The following is a 25,392-nucleotide window of genomic DNA, read 5'->3' as shown; positions in this document are numbered from 1 at the left end:
GCATCCTCTTTGTCCCTCTCTAATGGGAAATAGACGGGGAAACAGTGTCAGACTTTATTTTTTTGGGCTCCAAAATCACTGCAGATGGTGATTGCAGCCATGAAATTAAAGACACTTACTCCTTGGAAGGAAAGTTATGACCAACCTAGATAGCATATTAAAAAGCAGAGACATTACTTTGCCAACAAAGGTCCGTCTAGTCAAGGCTATGGTTTTTCCAGTGGTCATGTATGGATGTGAGAGTTGGACTGTGAAGAAAGCTGAACGCTGAAGAATTGATGCTTTTGAACTGTGGTGTTGGAGAAGACTCTTGAGAGTCCCTTGGACTGCAAGGAGATCCACCCAGTCCATCCTAAAGGAGATCAGTCCTGGGTGTTCATTGGAAGGACTGATGTTGAAGCTGAAACTCCAATACTTTGGCCACCTCATGTGAAGAGTTGACTCATTGGAAAAGACCCTGATGCTGGGAGGGATTGGGGGCAGGAGGAGAAGGGGACAACAGAGGATGAGATGGTTGGATGGCATCACCGACTCGATGGACATGAGTTTGAGTAAACTCCGGGAGTTGGTGATGCACAGGGAGGCCTGGTGTGCTGTGATTCATGGGGTCGCAAAGAGTCGGACACGACTGAGCGACTGAACTGAACTGAACTAAATGTTGTATTCTCTACACTGCTGTTAGGGTGATTTCTTTAAAATGCAAACCTAATGCCATTCTCCTTCCATGGAATATCCTGTAGGATAAAGACAGGGACTGCCTTATGAGTTCATGTGAGGCAACCATTCACTTTCTTTCTATCTTCTGTACTTGTTCAGTTCCTCTTCTAGCAAATTCTTACCTAACTTTTAAGTCTCCGCTTTGGCTGGACTTTCCTGACTCCACATTGTCCTCTATTTAGTCTTTTGTATGAACCATGTTATTGCAGTCTTCAGGGCCTAGCCTAGTGCCTGGCACATAATAAGTTCTTAAATATTGAATTTTATAGAGGCCTGGGAATTTCAACCTGGGTAATAGCATTATGTATGATTATTCTAACTGTACAGTTACTAAGAACAACAGAGCTTCTTTGACATTTATTTCTATATCTTTGTTTTCTGTGTAGGTGAAGATGGTGGAACATGGTTTCTTGATCTTAAAAACAAGGGTGGTAATGTTGGATATGGAGAGCCTTCTGATCAGGTAGATGTGGTAATGAGTATGTCTACTGATGATTTTGTAAAAATGTTTTCAGGTGAGTTTTTAAATTTTACTAGTTGACTGATTGCTCAAGAAAAATTTTGTTCTAACATTTTGCTTTTAGTTCAGTCACTCAGTCATGTCTAACTCTGTGACCCCATGGACTGCAGCGTGCCAAGCTTCCCTGTCCATCGCCAACTCCCTGAGCTTGCTCAGACTCATGTCCATCAAGTCGGTGATGCCATCCAACCATCTCATCCTCTGTTGTCCCCTTCTCCTCCTGCCTTCAATCCCTCCCAGCTTCAGGGTCTTTTCTAATGAGTCAGTTCTTCACATCAGGTGGCCAAAGTATTGGAGTTTCAGCTTCAGCATCAGTCCTTCCAAAGAATATTCAGCACCGCTTTCCTTTACCATTGACTGGTTTGATCTCTTTGTAGTCCAAGGGACTCTCTCTTGGGAGTCTTCTCCAACACCACAGTTCAAAAGCATCTATTCTTTGGTGCTAAGCTTTCATTATAGTCCAACTCTCACATCCATACATGACTACTGCAAAGACCATAGCTTTGACTATACGGACCTTTGTCAGTAAAGTAACGTCTCTGCTTTTTAATATTCTGCTTTACGTTTACATTTTTGCTTTATCCCTTTTCAAATAATCAAAACTCAACCATGTTGTAGCAGTGCAGTCTTAGTGACTATTTATGTTGATTTGAAGAGTACATAGTTTTGGAATGGTGATTCTTACTGTTACCTCTACTGACCCTTCTACTTCATCCAACAATGGGGAGCAGATGTCAAAATACTCTTTTTGCATGACTGAAAAGCTATTAAGACAGTATTGGGAACTGAGAGATAAGTCAGAAGAACTCCTAGGTAGACTTCATTTCTGCCAATTGGACTAAGATACCATTTCCAATAACAGCTTGGAAACTGGAGGTGCTGAACTTAGCTGCAGCAGTAAGATCATGCTTCAATATTGCCAGCTACTGTAATAGGAAACTGTAGCCATCTCCCATGGCCCAGTGACCCTATTTCTGAAGAATCCATAACCAAGAGAAGCTTGTACATAATTTTCTATTCTGCCTCTGTATCTTTAATTGTACTAGAAAAATGTTGGTGTAATCTTTTCTATTTTCGACTCTGCAACACAACTCCAGATGGGTAATTAACACATATACTTATAGACTCAGTTGTGTCCTACTCTTTGCAACCTAATGGTGTATAGCCTGCCAGGCTCTTCCATCCATGGGATTTTCCAGGCAAGAATACTGGAGTGGATTGCCATTTCTCCAGGGGATCTTCCCGGGTTTGAACCCAGGAAGACCCAGGGATTGAACCCGGGTCTCCTGCATTGCAGGCAGACTCTTTACCATCTGAGCCACCAGCTCAAATACTGAAGTAGTAGCACTTTAAGCAAAAGTATTATAACATTTTAACCTCAATATTCTAAAGATTCATTTGAGTTATGAATGTTATTCTTTATTCTCTTTTAACCTTCATAAATTGAAGATCAGTCAGAATGTACTCTGTGCTGTGTTAAGCCTTGTTTTCCATTTCTAGCCCGGGATGCTTATGGCCTACATACTCTCAGAGCCAGTTTGTGTTTGATGTGTATGATGTTACTAATGATTGAGGCTTCTTCAAAATCTACCCCCCCCCCATTTTTTAAACAGTAATGCTAAATATTCGTGGTACAAAAATTAGAAAATATGCTTAGGAATAAGGAAAGTAAATAAAAATATTTTTATTGTACTACTGAAGAATGCCCATCAATTGATTTTTGGTTTAAAGTTTAAACAAAATATGTTTGGTTTAAACGCATTCTCCTTCAAGAAACCATAGCCATGTCTGTGACCTAATCTATATAGTGGATATGTTATAAAATATATATACATTTTGAATGTATATAAATATGTATGTGTGCTTATAAAAGCATGATTATAGCATTACTACTGTTTGGTAACCTTTTTCACTTATTACATTATGACATCTTTTAATGTTACTGAAGAATTATCTTTGTAATCATTTTTAATGGTTTCTTTAGTGTTTGTTTAGTATTTCAAAATCTGTTTCCCTATAGGGCTTAAACACAGTGCTTTGGACGCTCAATAAATTTTTGGAGATTTTGAACCTTATAAATATGTAATATTTTGAACTTAAACATCTTTAAAAATTAAAAAAATATTATTGTCATTTCACAAGTAGTTATAGTTCACATGTATATGATTACTGTTGAGTTAAACAATATTCCCAATAATGGCTTCAGATAAAAGATTTTCTCCATTTTATAAAAAGAAAGATTGAGGTATTGATGAATTAAATAATAAATAGAGTCACTTGGTGGGTGAATCAATGTTGGAGTTAGGGTTAGAATCCAAGCTAACTCCCAAGCTCTTGCTCTTCTAAATCATTATGCTATTTCGCCCTTTAGAGGAGAAAGAGTCCAGTGACCTCTTTAATTTACATTTTATTTATGTAGAATAAACTTGTAAGAATGAACTTTACATTTATGTCTTTCTGTGAATGTGCCCCTGGATTGACCAGGGGAGGTCAGTCAGCTAAATGAGTAATTTTTATGTATATATATATATATTTTTTTTTTTTCTTATAAGATTTATAGCAGTAGTTCAGATTGGGAACAGATGAGCTTTGTTTCTCTTTCTTATCTTTTCATTCTTACTCTTTATCCCGTCTACTCTCCTTTGAATTGGTGCAGTTTAGGCCTTATATCCTAATCATTCTCCTTTAAGAAACCATAGCCATGTCTGTGACCTAATATAGTGGATGTGTTATTAATATAAAAAATCTCTCCTTTTGGCCAGTAGAGGCCACTGTATGGTAAAGCATTATCATAGAAAATAAACATATATAGTGGATGTGTTATTAATATTAAAAATCTCTCCTTTTGGCCAGTAGAGGCCACTGTATGGTAAAGCTTTATCATAGAAAGAAAATAAATTGTACAAGATTTACCTGATTAGTATTTTGGGAGGAGAAATACACACACAAACACATATAAAATTATGCTTCCTAACAGTATTTTTCAGAACAGTTTTGTTAAAGTATAACTTACATACCATAAAAATCCACTCATTGTAAGTGTATATGACTTTTAGTAAATTTATAGGGTTGTACAACATCACTTATAATCCAGTTTGAGAACATTTCTATAACTCCCTCCAAAATCCTCAGTCTTTTTGCAGTCAATTCCTTTTTACTGCTCAGCCAGCCCACACTGACTTGCTGTTTATAGATTTGCTGTTTCTGAACATTTCATATAAATGAAATTAAACAATATATAGTCTTTCATTTTCTTTTACTTCATCCATCATTTTGTAGCATGTATCAATAGTTCAGTTCCTTTTCATTGCTGAATAATATTCCATAATATGGGTGTACCTCATACTTATCCACTCACCTGCTGGCAGGCATTTGGGTTGTTTTAAACAGCTTCCCTCATAGCTCAGTCAGTAAAGAATCCTGCCTGCAATGCAGAAGACCCCAGTTTGATTCCTGGGTCGGAAAGATCTGCTGGAGAAGGGATAGCCTACCCACTCCAGTATTCTTGGGCTTCCCTTGTGGTTCAGCTGGTAAAGAAGCCGCCTGCAATGCAGGAGACCTGGGTTCGATCCCTGGGTTGGGAAGATTCCCCTCGAGAAGGGAAAGGCTACCCACTCCAGTATTCTGTCTTGAAGAATTCCGTGGACTGTATAGTCCATGGAGTCACAAAGAGTCAGACACGACTGAGTGACTTTCACTTTCAGACAGTTTTTGGCTATTATGAATAATGCTGCTGTGAATATTTTCATACACATATTTGTATAGATAAATATTTTCATTTCTGTTGGGTTGATTCCCAAGAGTGGAATTGATTATTTTCTGGGTAGAGATTTCCTGGTTGAAATTCATTTTCCCTTAGGATTTTGAAGTCATTGCTCCATCTTCTAAGATTACCATGGAGGATTTGATATTATTCTTTATTCTTAATCTTTTGTATTGACTCCTCCTCTTTCTGAAAGTTTTGGAATCAAATGGGCTCTTTCTCCGTAGTGTTCTGAAACTTCACAATGATCCTGGGTGGTCTGGTCATTTTTCATTGATCTTCCTGGATAGTTGATGGGCTCTTTGAGAATGTATCTTATATTACTTTTTTGATAGTTCTCAATTTTCTCACTTCTCACATTCTGAAGGAAATATTAAATCTCTGATGTAAATCACCTCATATTTAGGGCCTTCTTATTCTTTCTTTCCTTTGTATTCCTTGACATATATGTATATACATATATATGTGTAGATAGCTCAGTTGGTAAAGAGTCCGCCTGCAATGCAGGAGACCCCAGTTGGATTCCTGGGCTGGGAAGATCCGCTGGAGAAGGGATAGGCTACCCACTCCAGTATTCTTCAGCTTCCCTGTGGCTCAGCTGATAAGAGAATCCGCCTGCAATGCAGTCGACCTGGGTTCGATTCCTGGGTTGGGAAGATCCCCTAGAGAAGGGAAAGGCTACCCATTCCAGTATTCTGGCCTGGAGAATTCAGTGGAGTGTGTAGTCCATGGGGTTGCAAAGAGTCGGACACGACTGAGTGACTTTCACTTTACATATATAGGTATATAGTAAGGAGAGACTTCATTTGAAAAGATTATTGTGTGTATGGGGGGGACTAGTTTGTGGAGAGAGGCTTTTTTAGTAGTGGGAGGAGTATTGCAATAGAGACTGACTGCTGTGACCAGAAGATTGCAAGTGTCTCCTTTCTATTGTAGTTTAATATTGTTGATATATCAAAATCTTAATTTCCAAGAGTTCACTCACGTTTTCTGTTTCTTTCTTGTTCTTGCTGCCCCTTCCATCTTCCTCACTCTACCCCATTCTGTTCCCTTTCACCTGTTTCTCCCCCTTCCTTTCCTTCCTGTTTTCTCTCCTGCATTTCATCCCCTCCTCTTTTTCTCCCTTTCCAGGGCTTCTCCTCCTCCCCCGACCCTTTCTTCCAACATCCAGTTCTTGATACATTGTTACAGCTTCTCTTATCAATGAGGACATGAATTTTTTTTTTTATTTACTTCTTTTCCATTTTTCCTACACCTGCAGTCTCTGTTTCCCCCAAATTGTTTTCACCTGTTTTTGGTTTGGAGTGCTCTATATATATATATATCACATTTGTCTCCATTTGCTGCCCATTCATGTTTATAGGCAAAGCTCTGTAAAGCTGATTGGACGCTGTGTGTGCATGAGTGGGGCTGTGGACTGTGGTGGGTTTTACTATAGAGTGAGCGAGCAAGGGGCAGTGTTTCAGCTGAAGCCTAATGGTGAGAAGACTGGGGAGTGAAAGCAGCAAGCAAAAGCAAAGTTCTCTCCCTCCAGGAGCTTCTATTTATTATGTTATTACTAGCTACAATTCTATTTTAATGCTCACCATTTTATATTCTGGCATCTCTCTGGTTGAAATGCTGTTGAGACATACTTTGTATCCATACACTATACTTTTACTGTCATTTCTTAAAAATATTATACTCATTTATGCCATTTCAGTTTTTGAATCTAAATTTGAAATATTAAGAGTTTTAATGAACTGTAAAGGTTGAAAAATTAATTAAAATAAATAGTATTTGTTTATGACAACTCATTTGAAGGCCATCTATTCTTCAGTGTTGTGTAACTAACATAGAAATGTTTCATCTTCAGCTTTTTGACATCTTTTGTTGTTGTTTTTATATTATCTCTCATATTATAAGATACTGTTAAAATCTAAATCGAGGAGTTGGGATTCCCAAGATACTGATAAAAAAAATGATATAAAACAAATTTCTGTGCGTTAGAGGTTTATAGAACTCAGAAATGCTTTTTTATAATGCATGTTCTTGAAGTGGTATATCCCTAAGGGCATTAATGCTGCTTTTTCTGCTCTCATTTTCTCATTTTAGGGAAACTAAAACCAGCAATGGCATTCATGTCAGGAAAATTGAAGATTAAAGGAAACATGGCCCTGGCAATCAAATTGGAGAAGCTAATGAATCAGATGAACTCCAAGCTATAAAGAGAAAAGAAAATATGTTGACTGCTAAGCTCAAAAAGTAAAAGGGCTCAACAGTTAAAATTGAATGTTTCTTGTCATCCCTATTATAAGGATATTCATGTTTGTTCTGGGAAAAAGATAGAATTTCTGTATCTATAAGACTTGAAATTGTAATTAAAACAACTGTCCAACCAAACATAAGCATCATTAAGTAGTCCTGTATCTCATATACCATCATCTTCTAGGAAAAGTATTATTAGTGATCAGTCAGGGTCAGGCAGTAACATTAACTCTTTTCAATATCTTCTTCCCGTATAAAATGAAACTAGTCTGTTTTAAAATTTTCAGTTTAGGATTGTATACTAATGATATTTTAGGTTTATAAATTTGTTTTAAAGAAGATCTTTTATAGTGCATTTTCAGAGAAATCATATAATAGACTACTTAATAAATACTATTTGTGAAGATGAATTAAAAACATTTTTTCATGTTGTTAACTACCTTTCTAAATGTAAGTTACCTATAGGAAAATATTATTGATATAATTCAACTAATTGCAATATAGATCCTATTTTAAGTTATGTGAAGATATCCTAAAATAAAATAATTTCTTTCCTGAAGCATGCACTTGGTCGCAGTGTTTTGAAATGAGAATATTAAAATAGATGGTTATGGGCTGAATGGTATGCCCTCTTCATATACTGAAGTCCTAACCCTGAGAATCTTAGAATGTGACTGTGTTTGGAGACAGAGGCATTTAAACAAGTGATTAAGTTAAAATCAGGCTTTTGGGGTGGGTCATAATCCATTCTGACTGGTATCCTTATAAGAGGAAATTTGGCCACAACACAGAAGCCAAGGAGGCACAGAGGAATGACCATGTGGGACGAGCAAGGCGGCAGGCATCTGCAGGCCAAGGAGATGAAGGAAACCAAACCTGCTGCTGCCTTGATCTCAGACGAGTCTCCAGAAGTGTAGGAAATTTCTGTTGCTTTAGCCACCCAGTTTGTGGCATTTTGATATTGTAGTTCTAGCAAAGCAATACAATAGTTCGTTTGTATTTATGTTACAAACATAAGTTCCTGCGCCTGACACACAGTGGAGGCCAAACAAACTGAAACATTGGCGCTGGGAGAAGAGAAAGGTTTATTACAGGGCCAACCAAACAAGGAGAACGGGCTCATGCTCAGAAAACCCAAACTCCCTGGTTATCTTCAGGGAGAAGTTTTTAAATGGCAAAATCTGAGGTGAGGGCTGCAGGGTGTGTGACTTTATTCTGATTAGTTGGTAGTGAGGTAACAGGGAGGTGTTTCAGGAACCTTGATCTCAGCCTGAAGTTAACCATCCTCCACCTGTTGGGGGGTGGGTGGGGGGGCTTAGTTCCTGCAGTAAAATCAAAGGTATTGTTACACATGTATCCCTTGAGGAGGAACCAGGACCCTGCCCCAAGGTTGCACTATTGCTTATTTTTTTCAGAATTTTTTTTTAATGTGGACCATTTTTAAAGTCTTTATTGAATTTGTTACAATATTGCTTCTGGTATATGTTTTAGTTTTTTGGCCTCCAGGGATGTGGGATCTTAGCACCCCAACCAGGGATCAAATCTGAACTCCCTGCATTGGAAGTTGAAGTCCTAACCACTGGACCACCAGGCACTATTGTTTCTTGACTACTGCGCCTCACCTCCCCTTCTCTGATTAGCAACCGTTTGAATCTGACCTTTGTAATTCAGTAAAGGTCAAGGAGGCTGAATGAAGTCTATAGAACACAGGAAGGTTTTGTACCTGGGACAGTCACATAAGGTCATGCTTTATTTCATTTCTTTCTTTAAGAAAGCAAAACTTATTTTTTAAATGCTCCTACTTTTTGTTGTTGTTCACTGTTCAGACTCTTAAGTCATGGCTCTTTGCGACTGTGTGCTGTGGACTGCAGCACACCAGGCCTCCCTGTCCTTCACTATCGCCCAGAGTTTGCTCAAACTCATACCCATTGAGTCAATGATGCCATCCAACATCTCATCCTCTGTTGCCCCCTTCTCCTCCTGCCCTCAGTCTTTCTCAGCATCAGGGTATTTTTCAGTGATGCTTGACAGAGGGACTGAACCCACGTCTCATATCTCCGGCATTGGCAGGTGGGTTTCTTTACCACTAGTGCCACCTAGGTTACAAGGGTGGGAGTCCTCATGATAAAGATTAGTGCCCTTATAAAAGAGACCCCAGAGAATGAGCTGATCCCTTTCACCAAGTGAGAACACAAATGTTTGCATTTTCTTGAATTTTATTTTAATGGAATCATACAGTATATATTCTTTTCTATTTGACTTCTTTCAATATGCACAATTACTTTGAGATTTATTCTTGTCATTATCTGTATCAATAGTTAATTCCTTCTTATTACTGCTAAGTAGTTTGTTATTATAGGAATATACCACAATTTGTTTATCCATTTAGCTGTTGATAGACATTTGGGTAGTTTCTAGCTTTTAGCTATTAAAAATAAAGCTGATATGAATATTCATGTACTGAGTCCTTGTATTCTCTTGGGTATGAAATGACTGGATCATATGGTATCTGTATATTGAACTTTCTAAGAAATTGCAGACTTTTTTCCAAATCGGTTGTACTATTTTTACATTTCAGTAATGTATAGGATTTCATTCCTCCACATGCTCATCAACACTTGATATATTCAGTCTTTAAAATTTTAGCCATTCTAATAAGTATGTATTGGTATCTCACTGTATTTTAACTTCAAAATCTCTGCTGCAATTGAGCATCTTTACTGTGTTTAGTTGCTCTGTTGTGTTGTACTCTTTGTGACCCCATGGACTGTAGCCCACCAGGCTCCTCTGCCATGGGGATTCTCCAGGCAAGAATACTGGAGTGGGTTGCCATGCCCTCCTCCAGGGGATTTTCCCAACCCATGGATTGAACCCAGGTCTCCCGCATTGCAGAAATTCTTTACCATCTGAGCCACTTTACATGTGCTTATTTGACATGTGTATATCTTCTTGATGAAGTGTCTGCTCAACTCTGCCCACATTATATTCCATTGTTTGTTTTTATTATTGAATTTTTGGAGCTGTCTATATATGTGAAGAACTGACTCATTGGAAAAGACCCTGATGCTGAGAAAGACTGAAGACGGGAGGAGAAGGGGACAACAGAGGATGAGATGGTTGGATGGCATCACTGACTCGATGGACATGAGTTTGAGTAAGCTCCGGGAGTTGGTGATGGACAGGGAAGCCATGGGGTTGCAAGGAGTTGGACACGACTGAGCGACTGAACTGAACTGATACATATTCAGGATATATGTCATTTTCAGGTATTTGCAAATACTTTTGCCCTTTCAATAACTTTTTTTATTCTCTTACCAGTGCTACAACAACCAGGAGATGGCCAAAGATTTCTTAGATTTTTTTTTTCTCTTAACAAACTGCTTTCTGCTTTATTTCCTAACTTCTTGACCCTTCCATGAACAGGTTCAGTTCAGTTCAGTCGCTCAGTCATGTTCGACTCTTTGTGACCCCGTGAATCGCAGAACGCCAGGCCTTCCTGTCCATCACCAATTCCCAGAGCTTACTCAAACTCATGTCCATTGAGTCGGTGATGCCATCCAGCCATCTCATTCTCTGTCGTCCCCTTCTCCTCCTGCCCCCAATCCCTCCCAGCATCAGGGTCTTTTCCAATGAGTCAAAAGGAATCAGCAAATACTTTGAGGTGAAGTGGTATGTAGAATGATTGACTCCTTTTACTGTGATTGCCTTTCTTCTGGAATCTTAGCCTCTCAAGTCCAAGCTGCCCTGATAGACCTGATCTCCAAAATTTGTATCTCCAGCCCAATCAGACTGTTGAAAGCACTAGGGTGCCTCTGTGTGATTTCTATACTTCTAGACACAAATCAACAAAGCTTTGAGAAGGAAAGGTGGCTGAGAATGGAGTATTCACTTCAGTGTGTTTCCCTTCTTGCTGGGTTCTTGGGACTCTCAACCCTTGGCTGCCTGAGTGGTTGCTATATAATGGATTTATACAGCCCCCCCTTTTTTTAATGCATGTTTTATAGTTTTTTTGTGGGAGAGTTACTTGGTTCAACCAAGTACCTCATCATAGCTGGAAGCCTGCATTATTTTAACAAACTCATCAAGATGGAAATATCCTTGAAACAAGTGGGACTGCACTTAAAAAGTACATTGTGATAAAAACAAATAATATAAAATTTATTCTTTTAACCATTTTAAGCATACAGTTAAGTGGTTTAATTATATTCACACTGTTGTATAACAGATTTCTAAAACTTTTTCATCTTGAAAAACTAAAACTCTATACTCATGGGACAGTAACTTTCCATATTCCCCTCCTCGGTCTCTGGCATCCACCATAATACTCTGTTTCCATATTCTGACAACTCTAGGTACCTTACACAAGTGAATCATACAGTATTTGTCCTTTTTGTGAATGGTTTACTTCATTTGGTGTAGTTTCTCAAGGTTCATCTATGCTGTAGCATGAGACAGGATTTCTTTTCTAAGGCTGAATAATACTCTACCATATGTATATGCCACATTTTGTTTATCCATTCATCCATCCATGGACATTTTGGGCTGCTTCTACCTCTGGGCTGTTGTGGATAATGCTGCAGTGAACATGGGTTGCAAATACCTCTTCAATGTCTTGCTTCAAATTCTGTTGAATATATACCCAGAGGTGGGAATGCTGGTTCACATAGTAATTCCATTCTTAGTTGTTCTTTTTTTTTTTGTAAGTTCCTTTTTGTGTATCTTTTATTTATGTGGCTGCGCCAGGTCTTAGTTGCGGCATGTGTAAGTCTAGCTTCCCAACCAGGGATGGAACCCAGGGCCCCTGCACTGGGGGCATGGAGTCTGATCCACTGGACCACCAGGGAAGCCCATTTTTAGTTTTTTGAGGAACTTCCCTAGTATTTGCTATTGTGGCTGCACACATTTTACTATCTACCAACAGTGCACAGGGTTTCGATTTTTCCACAGGATTATGTATTTGAAACATGTGGCAATTAATCGGGGCTTCTTTGGACACATTATCAAAAATTTTTACAGATTTTTAAATTCAGCCTTGACCAGGAGGAATGTTAACAGACAAAAATGTTACAAATCCTTTTTTCTTTGTTCGGAAGTTACTCTCTTTTTCTGCTCATTCATATTCTTTCCCCTCACCTACCTCACGGTAGGAGGGCCTGGGGCTTCCCTGTCACAGTTGGGACGAGGTCAATATGTGAGCACTACATATAGCTAACCAGATATGCTTTAAACGCTATTTATTATCATTATTATTACTTTGGAGACAGTGCTGTAGGAAGAGAAGAGCACGGAGGCACACTACTTGGGATGAATCTGGGTTCCTCCAGCTACTCTGATCTTGGGCTGATTTCTAAGATCTCTGTGTCGCTTCTACAAAGCGGCAGTGCTAACCCCACCCACTTCGTAGCATCTTTAGGATTAAGTAAATCAGTATTCGCTAAGCACTTAGTGTGAGCCCCAAGCACATAGTACGTGCACGCTTGCTAGATAAAGTAAAGGTGGAGGGCACCTGGTCCAGCCTTACCTCCCTAGTGCCCAGGTGTGTAGGTGGTGTTACTGCATGCTTCCCCGGTTTTAGTGTGTTTTAGGTGTTATTCAGAGATCCGGCTCCCTCCACCGGATGGATGCGTGTGGTTGTAGTTGGATTAGAAACTTCCACCGCGCAGCGTGACTGCGGGTTGCACATCTGTCGATGGCAGGTATTCTTGCCAATGCCTGGGTGTAGGGGTGATTCCACTCAGCGCGTTAAAACAGGTGTCACACGCCTGACCAACGGAGTGTCTTGCAAGGTCTGATCCTGGCTTTTAGGGTGCAGCTGTCCAGGGCTCCGAGGGGCAGCGGAGACCGCTGGCCCGGCAATCGGGCCGGAAAGGGGTGCTGCCCACTTGAGAACGCAGTGGGGATCGTGGCTCCCACACCTGTCGGGCTGCGGAGACCGAGCCCGTGCGCGCGCGTTTGTGTGTAGCAGGAAGGTCGGTCCACACCGCCTCCGGGCAGCGACGGCCGTTCGCTCGGTGCGCGTCGTGGGAGGTGCCGTTACACACTTCCTGTGGGTCTCGCGGACCACGGCGCGTTTCCGGTGCCGGCTGGAGCCCGGGGTCCGAGCCCCCGCCCCGCGCGCCGGCCCCGCCCCGCCCGCGCCCCGCCCCCCGCCTGCCCGCCGCGCTCCGAGCCCGGCGCGCGGAGCCCGGGGCGCACGGAGCGGCGCGCGCCGGTCGGCCGAGTCAGGCTGGCCGCCCCCGCCCCCCGCCCCGCTGTCCGTGGCGAGCCGGTGGCCTTCCCCGTTCCACTTGCCTTCGCTCCCGGACCCTGCGGCCGCGCTCCCTCCGTCCCTCCCCTCCGTCCCGCCCCGTCCAGCCCGCTCTGCCCCGCTCCCGCAGGCCCCCCTCGCTGCCCGCGTTCCTATGGACAGACGCACAGACACCTGCAGGTGGGTGAGAGCCCGTGCGCGGGGCGGGGACGAGCGCGCCGACGCCGCGCCCCGGGGTTGGCAGCCCCTTTGTGTGGGGGGCGGCCGCGCTGGAGTCCGCGTCGCCGCCCCCTCGGCGGCCTAGCGGTGACCCGGCTGAACCCTCCTTTTGTTCCTCTGCGGGGGTGGGGGGGGCGGGGGCGTGGAAAGGCGAGAGTCAGGGCTGAGAGCCGGCGGCCGGACGTCGCCTGCGACGGGCTGGGGGGGCGGGAAGGGACCCCCGGCGACCGGGCGAGCGGCGGCGGCGGCCGCGGCTCTGGGCTGTCGCTCCGGGGCCGGCCCGCCGCCGGCTGTCTCCTGTCGCAGCGGCCGCGGGCGCGCTGCGAGTCTGGCTCGCCCGCTCCAGCTCTAGGGTCTGTTGGAGGTGGGCAGGAGGGCGGGAAGCGGAGAGAAAAGATCTGCTCTCTTAGTTTCCAAGTCTCGAGAAGGTTACGGGAGAGAGAGGGAGAGAGGTGTTTTCGGAGCTCTGCCCGACTTGTTTCCCCCTCACGCGAGGCTCTCCGAGATGCGTTTTGGGGCGTGTGTGAAGGAACGTGCATCGCTTCGGTCCCTTATTTATTGTTTCTAACGGAGGAGGGCTTTCTCCGAAGGGCTCTTCCGCCCCCCACCCGCTCTGAGGCTGCGCACAGTGGTTTGTGTTTGTTATCAAATACATCGAGATATAGATTTCCCTCGGTAGGAGGAGGTTGGGCTGACGAAAATCAAATCAAAGTCAGAGAACGTTTTGTAGTTTTCTGGTAGTTTTCCGTTTTTCTTTTTCGTTTTTTAAAGATTAAGTGGGGACTTAAAGGCAAGAAATAAGAGATGACTATGGCTGTGATTTTACATACATGTATATTTGTATATATATAACTTTAGGGGGTAAAGTTTTGTTATTTCCCAGACCCCTTAGGATTAACATGACAGAATCTTCTACCTCTTAAATAGTTAACAAGCAAATCAGGTAGAGACAGTTTCCCTAGTGGAGGTTAGTTAAACTGGAGTGAGATAAACAATTATCTAGCTTTCCGTTCAGGCTAAAATCTTTATTTTCGCTGATTTAAGATATGAGACCTTTCACGACATTTGAGGAGAACATGAATGTTAGAAGTAATCATTTCCCCCTGTGGTTGTGCTTTCCTTGTTTTATTAGCTGTATTTCTATATTCTCTGTTTATAACCTATTGGGTTGTATATGGTGGATGAAATTTTTGAAAAGTACCGTGGGTGATATTTCTGATTTATATTATTTATCTCAGTTTTTTTTATGGGCGGTTGCTATGTATTTTTAGATACTCAAATAATAAAGTTGAGTGAGCGCCCAGAAAATTAATTGTTCAGATTTTTAACGCAGGTATGGATTTATATCTTTGCATTAACCTCTGTCTACCTGCTCATTTCTGGAGGGTTTTTTTTTTTTTTTTGCCTATTGTGTGAGAATCCTTATTGACAAACTTAAATCTGATGATTACCAAGGAGATTAAGGAAAAAAAGTTTTGTGGACACTAAGTTATATCTATAGCTATTTGTAGGAAATGGAATCTTTCTTAAAAAATAGAAAGTATTATCATCCAAACATGAAGGAATATTAGGATGGTGGAAAAATATTTGCTATTTAAATTTTTTTAAATAAGGTGTAGAAATTCGTCAGAAAACAATATACAGTAGCGTCAATTAGGCAAACTGATTTTTGTCATTATAAAGAGGAGACAGTTTAAGTATGCCTAAAATGGTAGTCTTTTTCTAGGAGAAAAAGGTATCCTAGATTCTTGTCCTAGTTTTACATTAACAGATTAATATTATTGCATGCCTAATTTTGTATATGCCTGGAGTGTACATTATTGTACTCTTAAAACTTAGAAGAGGCTACATCTAACAAAGACCATGCCAGCCTCTTTGATTAGTTCCTGCTTTGACTTCTGTTCTAGATTAAAGAAATGAATTTAAACTCTGCACAGGGCTCCCTACCAGGCACTGGTTAAACCCTTGAGCAGGATGCCTCTTCCTTTTCTAATAAGGATGGCCCAAAGAGGTTAAGTATGGAAATTTGTTCAGGTTTTATCATGAATGATGGAATGGAGTTCTAAAACACTCCCACGGTTTCATCTCTCAGATACACAACTCCTCATCAGCTCTTCCCAGTATTAAGAAAGGTAAGCTAACACATTGTATTGGTTTACAGGGCTCTCAGTTGTAACGTTAAGGTTTAACAAAGATTCACTGTGTAAACTAAACATTAAGAAAGTGTGGCCTTGCATTGAGAATTGCTTGGCAGAGTTACAGCTGTGTCTTAACAGTTTTCTGGGATTGGCATGGAGTATTTATTTGGGCTGGCTAAAAGGAAACACCTAGATTTTTTGTCTGTTTTTGTTTTTTTGACTCTGATATGTAGATATTATTTCTATTAAATATTTTGCTTTTTTGTAATTAACAGTACTGTTTCAGTTAATCAGAGTGTTCCAAATAATCTTTCATATTTCAACTAATTTTTCTTCTGGTATATTGGTGTTTAGGAAGATGTAAATTATTTCTCACATCTCATGGTTTAAACTTTTTCTGCTGCTTTTGATATTATGACAAATGCTACTTCCAGAAATTGTGAATTTGTGCAAATCTGGATTTTAAATGTAGCTGAGTGGTAGGATCTGGTATTTATCAGTTTTCTTTTTTTTTTTTTTCCAAACGCTTAAGTTGTCCATGGTTAAATTTGAAAGGCTTTAAAATCCATAGGCTTTTCTAGTCTTTTCCTGTTTGTGAGTTATTATTAATATTATTATTATTGTGAGTGTTGCCATTAAAGGACACTCAGAATGGCCACTTTATGTTACCTGGAACCCGTAAATGACTAGTATTATCATTAGTAATCACCACGGGGAGAGCTGCAAAGTTAACAGTTACATTCTTTATATAAGTTCTGTGACTTTCAGGTTCTTTTCAGGCAGCCTTTTGTAGATTGGGGAAGCAGGCCTGACTGTCAGAGGTGCGGCCAGTGACTTCTCATTCCAGCCTTTGTCACCCTGCATTGTTTAAGAGCAGTACATACCCTTGCTTCTCATGGAAAAATGCAGGATTCATACTTGGATTAATATTCTGCTACCAGATGTATGAGGCTGGCTCTAAAGAAGCTTTTTCTCTTAAATACTGTCAAAAATAGAGAAGCTGAAGACTGGAGAGAAGCCATTTATTTTGAACAGTTTATTTTTTGACAGTTTGTGTTTGTAAAGAAACCTGCTCATAATATTTACTGAAGAGATCCACATAGTTGCCTGAAGAAACCCCACAGGTTTTCTTTTTTGCCTTGAAAAAAGTTTCCATAGAGCTTAACCCTTCTGTGGTGCTTCTTGACTTAGCTTCTGATTAGTTGATTTATGGACTTTATTTACCAGCATGATTGGAGAATTCTTTAACTATACTGAAATTGCACTCTGCCTGTGCGCTCTTCTGTTTCCTAGGTAACAAATGCACTGCATAGATTCCATAATGAGGACTGTGGTTGGCTAGTTACAGTGTAAATTCTGTTGTTTGGTAAGGCTTAGTCTCAAATTCAAATAAAGGTCAAGAAACTAAAAGTACTGAAAATGCAAATTTTTGCATTTTATTTTGTAGCCAGTGTCAACAAAGTTTAATACCCTTTTCTAGAGGAAGGCAATTTATGCAGCATTATTCGGGTTTGTCTTGCACAGTCTCACACTTAAACAGTTAAAGAGATTTTTGAGTATTGCATATTGGTAAAACCAGTGTCTCTAGTGACAAAGAAGATGTATTTCAGAAACACTTTATCACACTTAATATAGAAAGCAAAGGGATGTGGTCTAGGACATCAGCAATTGTTCCTTTTGTAATAAAAGAAAAGTAGCATCAAAAGATGTCTCAAAAGATAAATTGTGCAACTTTATGTGAAAAAGTACTTTTAAAAACTTCTAAGAAGGCATTAAATCATTTAAGAAACTTTTTAAAACATTAAAAGTCTTACCATAAAATGGTGGATTTTTCTCCTAGCTTTTTCCCCGCTCTGATCTGCTTGAATGTGGACTGGCCCGGCATCAGGGAGCAGGTCTTCAGGTTGGAGAATAGCTTTCCCTTCCACCTTACTTTCCTCTTGGGCCTCTGTATGCTGGGCAAGAATTAGTGCAATTGCTAGTAATTGTTACCTGTTTGTTTTTTGTTTGTTTGCTTTGCTTTGTTTTTTTAAAACCCACACAAATAGCTTCCAGAGAATTCCATAAATTGTTGTTTTTGTTCAGTGGCTAAGGCGTGTCTAACTCTTTGAGACCCCATGGACTGCAGCACACCAGTCTCCCCTGTCCTTCACTGTCTCCCAGAGTTTGCTCAGATTCATGTCGATTGAGTTGGTGATGCTATATAACCATCTCATCCTCTGCTGTCCCCTTCTCCTTTTGTTGTCTATCTTTTAATACCCATTGCAAGTATCTTTTCATTTCTTGCCTGAAAATTGATTTTTATTTGTTAATCATCAAGGATTCCATTAGCTGAAATTTAAAAAAACATTTATTTTGAATTCTGGAGAATTACCCAGAGTTGCCCCCATTGGGCTTCCCTGATAGCTCAGTTGGTAAAGAATCCGCCTGCAATGCATGAGATCCCGGTTCGATTCCTGGGTTGGGAAGATCCACTGGAGAAGGGACAGGCTACCCACTCCAGTATTGTTGGGCTTCCCTTGTGGCTCAGCCAGTAAAGAATCCGCCTGCAATGTGGGAGACCTGGATTCAATCCCTAGGTTGAGAAGATACCCTGGGGAAGGGAAAGGCTACCCACTCCAGTATGGAAACCCTGACAGACTTTCTTTTGTAAATAGGACTTCCCTCATAGCTCAGTCGGTGGTAAAGAATCTGCCTACAGTGCAGGAGACCCGGTTTCTATCCCTGGGTCAGGAAAATCCCTTGGAGAAGGAATTGACAACCCACTCCAGTATTCTTGCCTGGAAAATCCCATGGACAAAGGAGCCTGGTAGACTACAGTCCATGGGGTCGCAAAGAGTCAGGCACGACTGAGCAACTAACACATCACTTCACTCTCCCTTGCTTGGCTGAATTGTTTTTGGATTATTTTATTTATGTTTTTACTTAATTCAGGTTTCAGGAATAGGACACATCTTGGTTGGATTTGTCTGTCTCTTCTTGGTTTTTTTCAAAACTGACCCTTTAACCTTTTCTGTCCTCTTCTAATTGCCAGTGTCACATCCCTTCACTTTTCCCTTGCCAATATCTTCCCTGTTTTCCCTTGTAAATACTTGCTGGTTGAACATTTTTATTGCTGTATATAAGCCATAGTCACCACATAGAAAAAGCTCTACTTTGCTGTTTTGAGGCTTCATACTTACTGGATTATTATCAATATCTGTGAACTCTTACCCAACTAAGACACTCTTTTCTCTCTCCAGCCTGTATTCATTTGCAAGGGCTGCTGAAACAAAGTAAGACAGACTGGGTCACTTAAACAACAAAAATTTATTCATTTTTTAAAGTTCTGAACACTTTAAGTCCCAGATCAAAATGTTGGCCACGTTGGATTCTTCTAAGGCCTCTCTCTTTGGCTTGTAGATACCTGTTTTCCTAAGATATCTTCACATGGTCCTTCCTATGTGTCTCTCTGTGTCCTAATCTCCTCTCTTCTGATGAGACATCATTCTGTATCCTTAGGACTCACCTAAATGACCTCATTTTATCTTAATGCCCTCTTTAGGGCCCTATCTCCAAATATAGTCTGCTTCTGAAGTACTGGGGGTTAGGACATCAGTGTATGAAATGGGGAGAACACAGTTACAGCTCATAATAGCCTATTCTTTCACAGTTGTCTTTCATGGGTTTCCCTGGTGGCTCAGATGGTAAAGAATCTGCCAGCGTTGCAAGAGACCTGGGTTTGATCCCTGGGTGGGGAAGATCCACCTGGAGGAGAAAATGGCTGCCCACTCTGAGTATTCTTGCCTGGAGAATTCCATGGACAGAGGAGCTTGGCGGGTTACAGTCCATGGAGTTACGAAGAATTGGACACAACTGAGCGACTTTGACTCATTTTGTCTTTCGTACATACATACATCACTCTGTGTGTGATTTTATAGTAGTTTTCATCTATTTAATACCTTTTTACTCAGCATTTTTTCAGTTGAGTGCAGGGCCCAATAGACAGCAACATCATCAACTTTGTATGCATTAAAAATAACCAAAATGGGTAGTTAAAGGCTTTCTTTTGTTTTTGTTCACCCTTCATATTATTTTTAAATGCTTTATTTTGGATAGTCTTAAGTAGAAAAGTCTTAATCATTGGTTTCGAATGCAAGAGAATCTCATGTAGCCGAATATGATGAAACTGCTGTTACTGATTTCTTACAAATTCTAAGAACCTGTTTCTTTTGGTGGTGTTTTTCAGATATTGGTCTTGATAACTTGCATGGTAAATTACACACCATTCTGATCACTTCACACCTTCCTTGGCTGATGACTCTTGAATCTGATAACCACTCAGGGCATCTCTGCTGAATTCCAGATGTATGTACCAACCAATTGGACACAGTCATTTGATATTCCACAAACACTTCACATTCAGCATGCCCCAAACTTGACTTACCTTTCTCTTGAAATCCGTGTCTTTTCTTGTATTCCCTAGCTTAGTGAATGGTTCTTCTTTCCATCCATTTTCCCAGTCCAGAAATTGAGGCATTATCTCTGACTTCTCCCTTATTCTCAGTCCTATTTTCCATATATAATCAAGCTCCTGAATCAGTCAGTTCCTGCTCCCCAAGATTTCTCAGTTCTGCTGTTTGCCTCAGACAAATCACATACTACTCTGTCTCCTTTGCCCATCATTGGTTTAGTTCTACAGTTGCATATATTCAGTTTATAGCATAAGTCCTTATGTTAAGCCTTCTGTAATCATTTGATAGTCTGAAACTCAATGAATCCTCATAAATAGCTCATGTGAATATTATCTCTGTCTTTCATATTTAAAACTGTTTATCTGTGGCTTTTGTACTTGAAGGTCAGTTTGTCTGAATATAATTACTAGGCCTGCATTTTCTTCCCTCAAGAATCTTAAATATGCTATTGTGTTTTAGGATTTGGCAAATATTTTCTTAAAAAGACCAAATAGTAATTATTTTATACTTTGTGGGCCATAGGTCACTGTCACAAGTATTTAACTGTGCCATATCAGTGCAAAAAAATCCATGTGCCAAGTGCGGGAAATGCAAGAGACACGGACAGGTTCAGTCCCTGGGTCAGAAAGGTCCCCTGGGTAGGAAATGGCAGTGCATTCCAATATTCTTGCTTGGAAAATTCCATGGACAGAGGCGCCTGGGGGTCTATAGTCCATGGGCTCTCAAAGAGTCAGACACAACTCAGCGTGAACATGAGCATCCGTGCAAAAGCAGCTTTAGGGAATATATAAATGAACAAGGATGTCTGTGTTCCAATCAAAACTTTATTTACAGAACTGGAAAGTTGGCTATATTTGGCCCATAAGCTGTAGTTTGCCAAGTCTTACTTTGTTGTATTCTGATAAAAAATGTTGTCAGAGTCTAATACCAGTATGATTTTCTTTCTTTTTAAGTGTCTTATCTTTTCCCCTAGATGTCCAAAAGACCTTTTCCCCTCATCTTTAAAGGCAGATAATTTTACTAGAATATATCTTAAATGTTGTCTGTTCTGTTAAGTTTTCCAGATATACAGTGTGTTTTATTATGTTGGCTCAATTTTTTTTTAATAAATATTTTCATCAGTTCTATATTTTAGTTATTTATTCATTTTCATTCTTTTTATTTTCTTCTTTGAGGTCTTCTGTTAAATTTATGTTGGATCTTCTTTGCTTATCTTTTATGTCTCTTCCTTCAAATTCTTTTTATTTTAATTTTTTATATTTGCTATATTTTTTTCTTCTTTTAATGTTTTTTACTTGGCTGTGTTGTGGCCACTTTACTTGCCACTTAGTTGTGGCACATGGAATCTTTGTTGCCTCCTGTGGGATCTTTTGGTGTGGTGCACAAACTCTCTAGTTGTAGCACGTAGGTTTAGTTGCCCCCCCAGCTGGTGGGATCTTAGTGCTTGGACCATGGATGAAACCTGTGTCCCCTGCATTGGCAGGCAGATTCTTAATCACTGTGTTACCAGGGCAATCCACAGGTTTAATTTTTTAAGTAACTACCAAACTTTTCCAGAGTGACTGTACCATTTTATATTCCCACCAGCAGTACATAAGTGATCCAGTCTCTCCCCATCAGTTAGCATTTGGTGGTGTTGCTATTTTTCTTTTTAACTGTTCTGATGTGTGTTTAATAATATTGTGGTTTTAATTTGCATTTTCTTAATGGCTGATGTTATACATCTTTTCATATGCCTATTTGCCATCTGTATATCCTCTACTGTGAAATGTCTGTTTATGTCTTTTGTCTGTTTTCTAATTGGATTTTTTTGTTTGCTTGTTTTACTCTTTTGAGAGTTCTTTATATGTTTTAGATACTAATCCTTTGTCAGAGATTTGGTTTGCAGATCCTTTCTTCTAGTCTATAGTTGTCTTTTGATCCTCTTCACATGGGCTTTCACAGAGCAAAACTTTTAGTATTACCAATTTTTCCTTTTATGGATTATGCATTTGGTTCAAGTCTAAAAACTCTTTGCCTAGCCCTAAATCTCAGAGGTTTTCTCCTGTGTTGTTTTGCAGTTAAGTGTATGATCCAATTTGTGCTAATTTTTATTTAAGATGTGAAGTTTAGGGCGAGGTTTATTTTTGCCTGTGGATGTCCAATTACTCCTGTAGCATTTGTTGAAAAGGCTATCCTTCCTCCATTGAATTGCTTTTGCACCTTTGTAAAAAGTTAGTTGAGCATATGTGTGGGTCTGTTTCTTGGTCTGCTCCATCTGTTTTTATGAGTAGATTTGAGGAGAGTCCAAAACTAAGCTTCTGCCACTATCCTGCTTGCTTAGAACTTCTTATTCCTTCTTTGAATGATTTTTTGTTATTAGATTGGATATTATTATTATTTTTCTTATTGATTGAGAACGACAGGTATCTGTGTGGGTTTAAAAAGAAGATAAGCAGTAATTTAACAACTTTTGTAGTTTGTCTGTTATATTATATATATATATATAAAACAAGCCCTTATATATTTGCTTCAGAGAGTTTAATTCTTTTCTAACTTAGGTTGTTAACATTTTCATGACAATTATGATTCAATAATATTCTTTATGTGGCATCTTGAAAAAAAAAACAAGAAACTCTAGATTACAGCATTTCTATATGACTAAAATTTAATTCCTGGACAAAACTTAAGATTTTAATCCTTTTTAATGAAAATGGACCCCATGTGTAGTTTAAGTAAAGGTGGCATTTCAGTTGCTTTTGGAAATTTGCCAGAGGAATCATCTCCTGGCATCTGGATGAATCCGAGCAGATAGTAGAGACATTGTCAAGATTTTTTCACTGCCCCCCAAATTCTCTTTTCTTATTGCTAATCTAAGGAAAGACTAATGCAACTCCTGGCCTAAGAGTTAAACTGATATAAGACAGATGAATAGGAGAAAAGCATACAAATTTGGCTAATATTTTTATGTGCACACAGGAGTCTTCACAAGGAAATTGAAGACCCAGAGAAGCAGTTAGGATTGAGAGCTTTTGTGTATTTTTAACAAATGATAAATTTGTAGAGAAGACGTAAGGCAAAGGAGTTTTAGCTAGGGCCTGTAAATTGTCAGACTGGGAAGTAAATGGGGGACACTTAATTGAAGATAAGGGTTTTTTAGTAGGTTTGTTTGTTTAGATCCATTCTGGCATTGACTCCTAGTTACCAGTGATAAGATGTTCTTTCCCTGTATAAAGAGGGCATCTTTCTCATGGGAAACTTTTATGACCTGCTTTTAGTTAGAAAGAAGGAGGTCGGAGAGCCTTTTGTGCATCTGATGATTCTCAAATGCCATCAGTTCAAAATAATCAGTATGCCAAAGCAGCGTGTTTTAGGGGATGGCATGTTAGGAACCCCTTTGCAGTATAATTTACATCCAAAAATGAATGTGTCGTGTGTACCGTTGATAGATTTTTACAGATTGAACCTGTGACTAGCACTGTGATCAATAAGCAGTGTTATCAGCACCCCTGTGGAACCTCTTGTATTCCTTGCAGTATCTAACACAGCCTTTCTGAAGAAAAACAGATACTCTGACTGCTGAGGAATGGGGTATATATGTTCCGCTTCGGTAAATACTGTTTGTTTTTCACAGTAGTCGTATCTGTTGACGCCACCACCATCAGTGTGGCCCTGTTCTTGTTTCCCTTCCTCATGGTAATCATTTTGAAAAGCAGTTTGATAAAATATATCAAGACCCACAAATGGATTCATACCCATTTATCTAGTGATTCTAGATAATTGCAAAGATAGGAAAAGATACTGCAGAAATGGATTGAGGGAAGCAGAGACCAGGGACCACAGGCTAAATCTGGCCTGATGCAGCCCCAGTCCAGTCACTGGTGTTCCTTGTCTTTGGCTGTTTTTGTGCTGTTTTAGTGGCAGATTTAAGTTGTTACAGAAAACGTCTGCCACCTAACCCTCTCCAGAAACAACTTGATGACCCTTGCAATAAAGCATTATATAGAATAGTGCAAGATTGGCAATAACCAATATATCCATCATAAGGGAAATTATTAGATAAATCCTGGTGTAAACATTTGATGGACTAGATAGAACATAGCCATTTAAAATGGTGATTATAGAGGTTATTCATCCAGCAAATATTTATTGGGCATTTTCTATTTTAGGCACTTTTCTAAGCGTCAGGAAATTAGTAGAAAAATTCCTTCCCTCATTGAACTTTCAGTAGAGGAGACAGAATAAACAAGATAAATATGGAAAATAACACAGAAGGGGTAAGTGCTAAGATGGAAAAAAGTAAAGTGGGGAAGGGAAATGTGAAACATTTCAGGGTGAGGGCTTGACATTTCAGTTGCTAAAGAAGACTTCACTGAGAAAATGGCTTTTGAGCAAGGACCTAAAATAAGTGTGTGGACTTGACACTGAGGTAGATGGAGGAAGAACATCTAAGGCAGAGGAAACAGAAAGTACAAAAGGCCAGAGTTGGAAATGTGACTCTGGTGTTCTCGGAATAGCAATAAGGCAAAGGGCTGCTGTAGAGAGGAGGAGGGAAGAGTTACAAGGGATGAGCTTGGACAGGTTATTGGGGGTTTGGGTGATGACAGATCATGTAGGGCCTTGTGGTAGCATGAAAAATCTCTACTATAAGTTGTTGAGGTTAAAAAAAAAAATCTCTTTCTCTCTTCTACTTTCCCTCCCTCTTTCTCTGTTTAATAATGATAGTTACATAAAGCAATGCATAAGGAAAAGATTGGAAGAAAATACCCTAAAATGCTAATGTCCTGGGTTGTGAATTATATTTTTCTTTTTGTTAAATGTTCTATAGTTTGGAAGGCAGCTATGCTCACCACTATAGCACCAATGCTTATAATTTGGCTATATTTTATAGTAAACATATTTTAAAACGTAAAAGGATTTTAAAGAAACTTAAAGGATATCTTTGTCTTTGAATACTTTAGAAATTGAGTACTTTAGATCCTCCTGAAGTTGATTGTAATCTGCATTGCTGCATTTTGGGGGTTTTTTTTTTGGCTGTTCCACCCTGGTGGCTCAGCTGGTAAAGAATCCACCTGCAATACCAGAGATCCCGGCTTGATCTCTGGGTT

The 25,392-nt window shown here is 39.9% G+C and overlaps 2 protein-coding genes across 3 annotated transcripts in view; both read left to right on the top strand.

The window, feature by feature from the left end:
- Positions 1–7,806, top strand: part of HSDL2 (hydroxysteroid dehydrogenase like 2) — a 55,035-nt gene extending 47,229 nt beyond the window's left edge. The window contains exons 10-11 of one of the 2 annotated variants that reach the window (XM_061163411.1): positions 1,104–1,232; positions 7,095–7,806. In XM_061163411.1, coding sequence (XP_061019394.1) covers positions 1,104–1,232; positions 7,095–7,207 — 242 coding nt within the window. In that variant the 3' untranslated portion in view covers positions 7,208–7,806. The remainder of the gene's footprint in view (positions 1–1,103; positions 1,233–7,094) is intronic. The other variant, XM_061163412.1, reaches the window with a different exon arrangement.
- Positions 7,807–13,589: 5,783 nt separating this feature from the next.
- KIAA1958 (KIAA1958 ortholog) overlaps positions 13,590–25,392 on the top strand; it is a 124,340-nt gene continuing 112,537 nt past the window's right edge. The window contains exon 1 of the mRNA XM_061163410.1: positions 13,590–13,674. The gene's annotated coding sequence lies outside the window, so the exon portion shown is untranslated. The remainder of the gene's footprint in view (positions 13,675–25,392) is intronic.

The sequence above is a fragment of the Dama dama genome, chromosome 16 (genome assembly GCF_033118175.1).
Source record: "Dama dama isolate Ldn47 chromosome 16, ASM3311817v1, whole genome shotgun sequence".
Lineage (NCBI taxonomy): Eukaryota > Metazoa > Chordata > Mammalia > Artiodactyla > Cervidae > Dama > Dama dama.
Note: the sequence above shows the minus strand (reverse complement) of the source record. Positions and strands in the feature narration are given on the sequence as shown.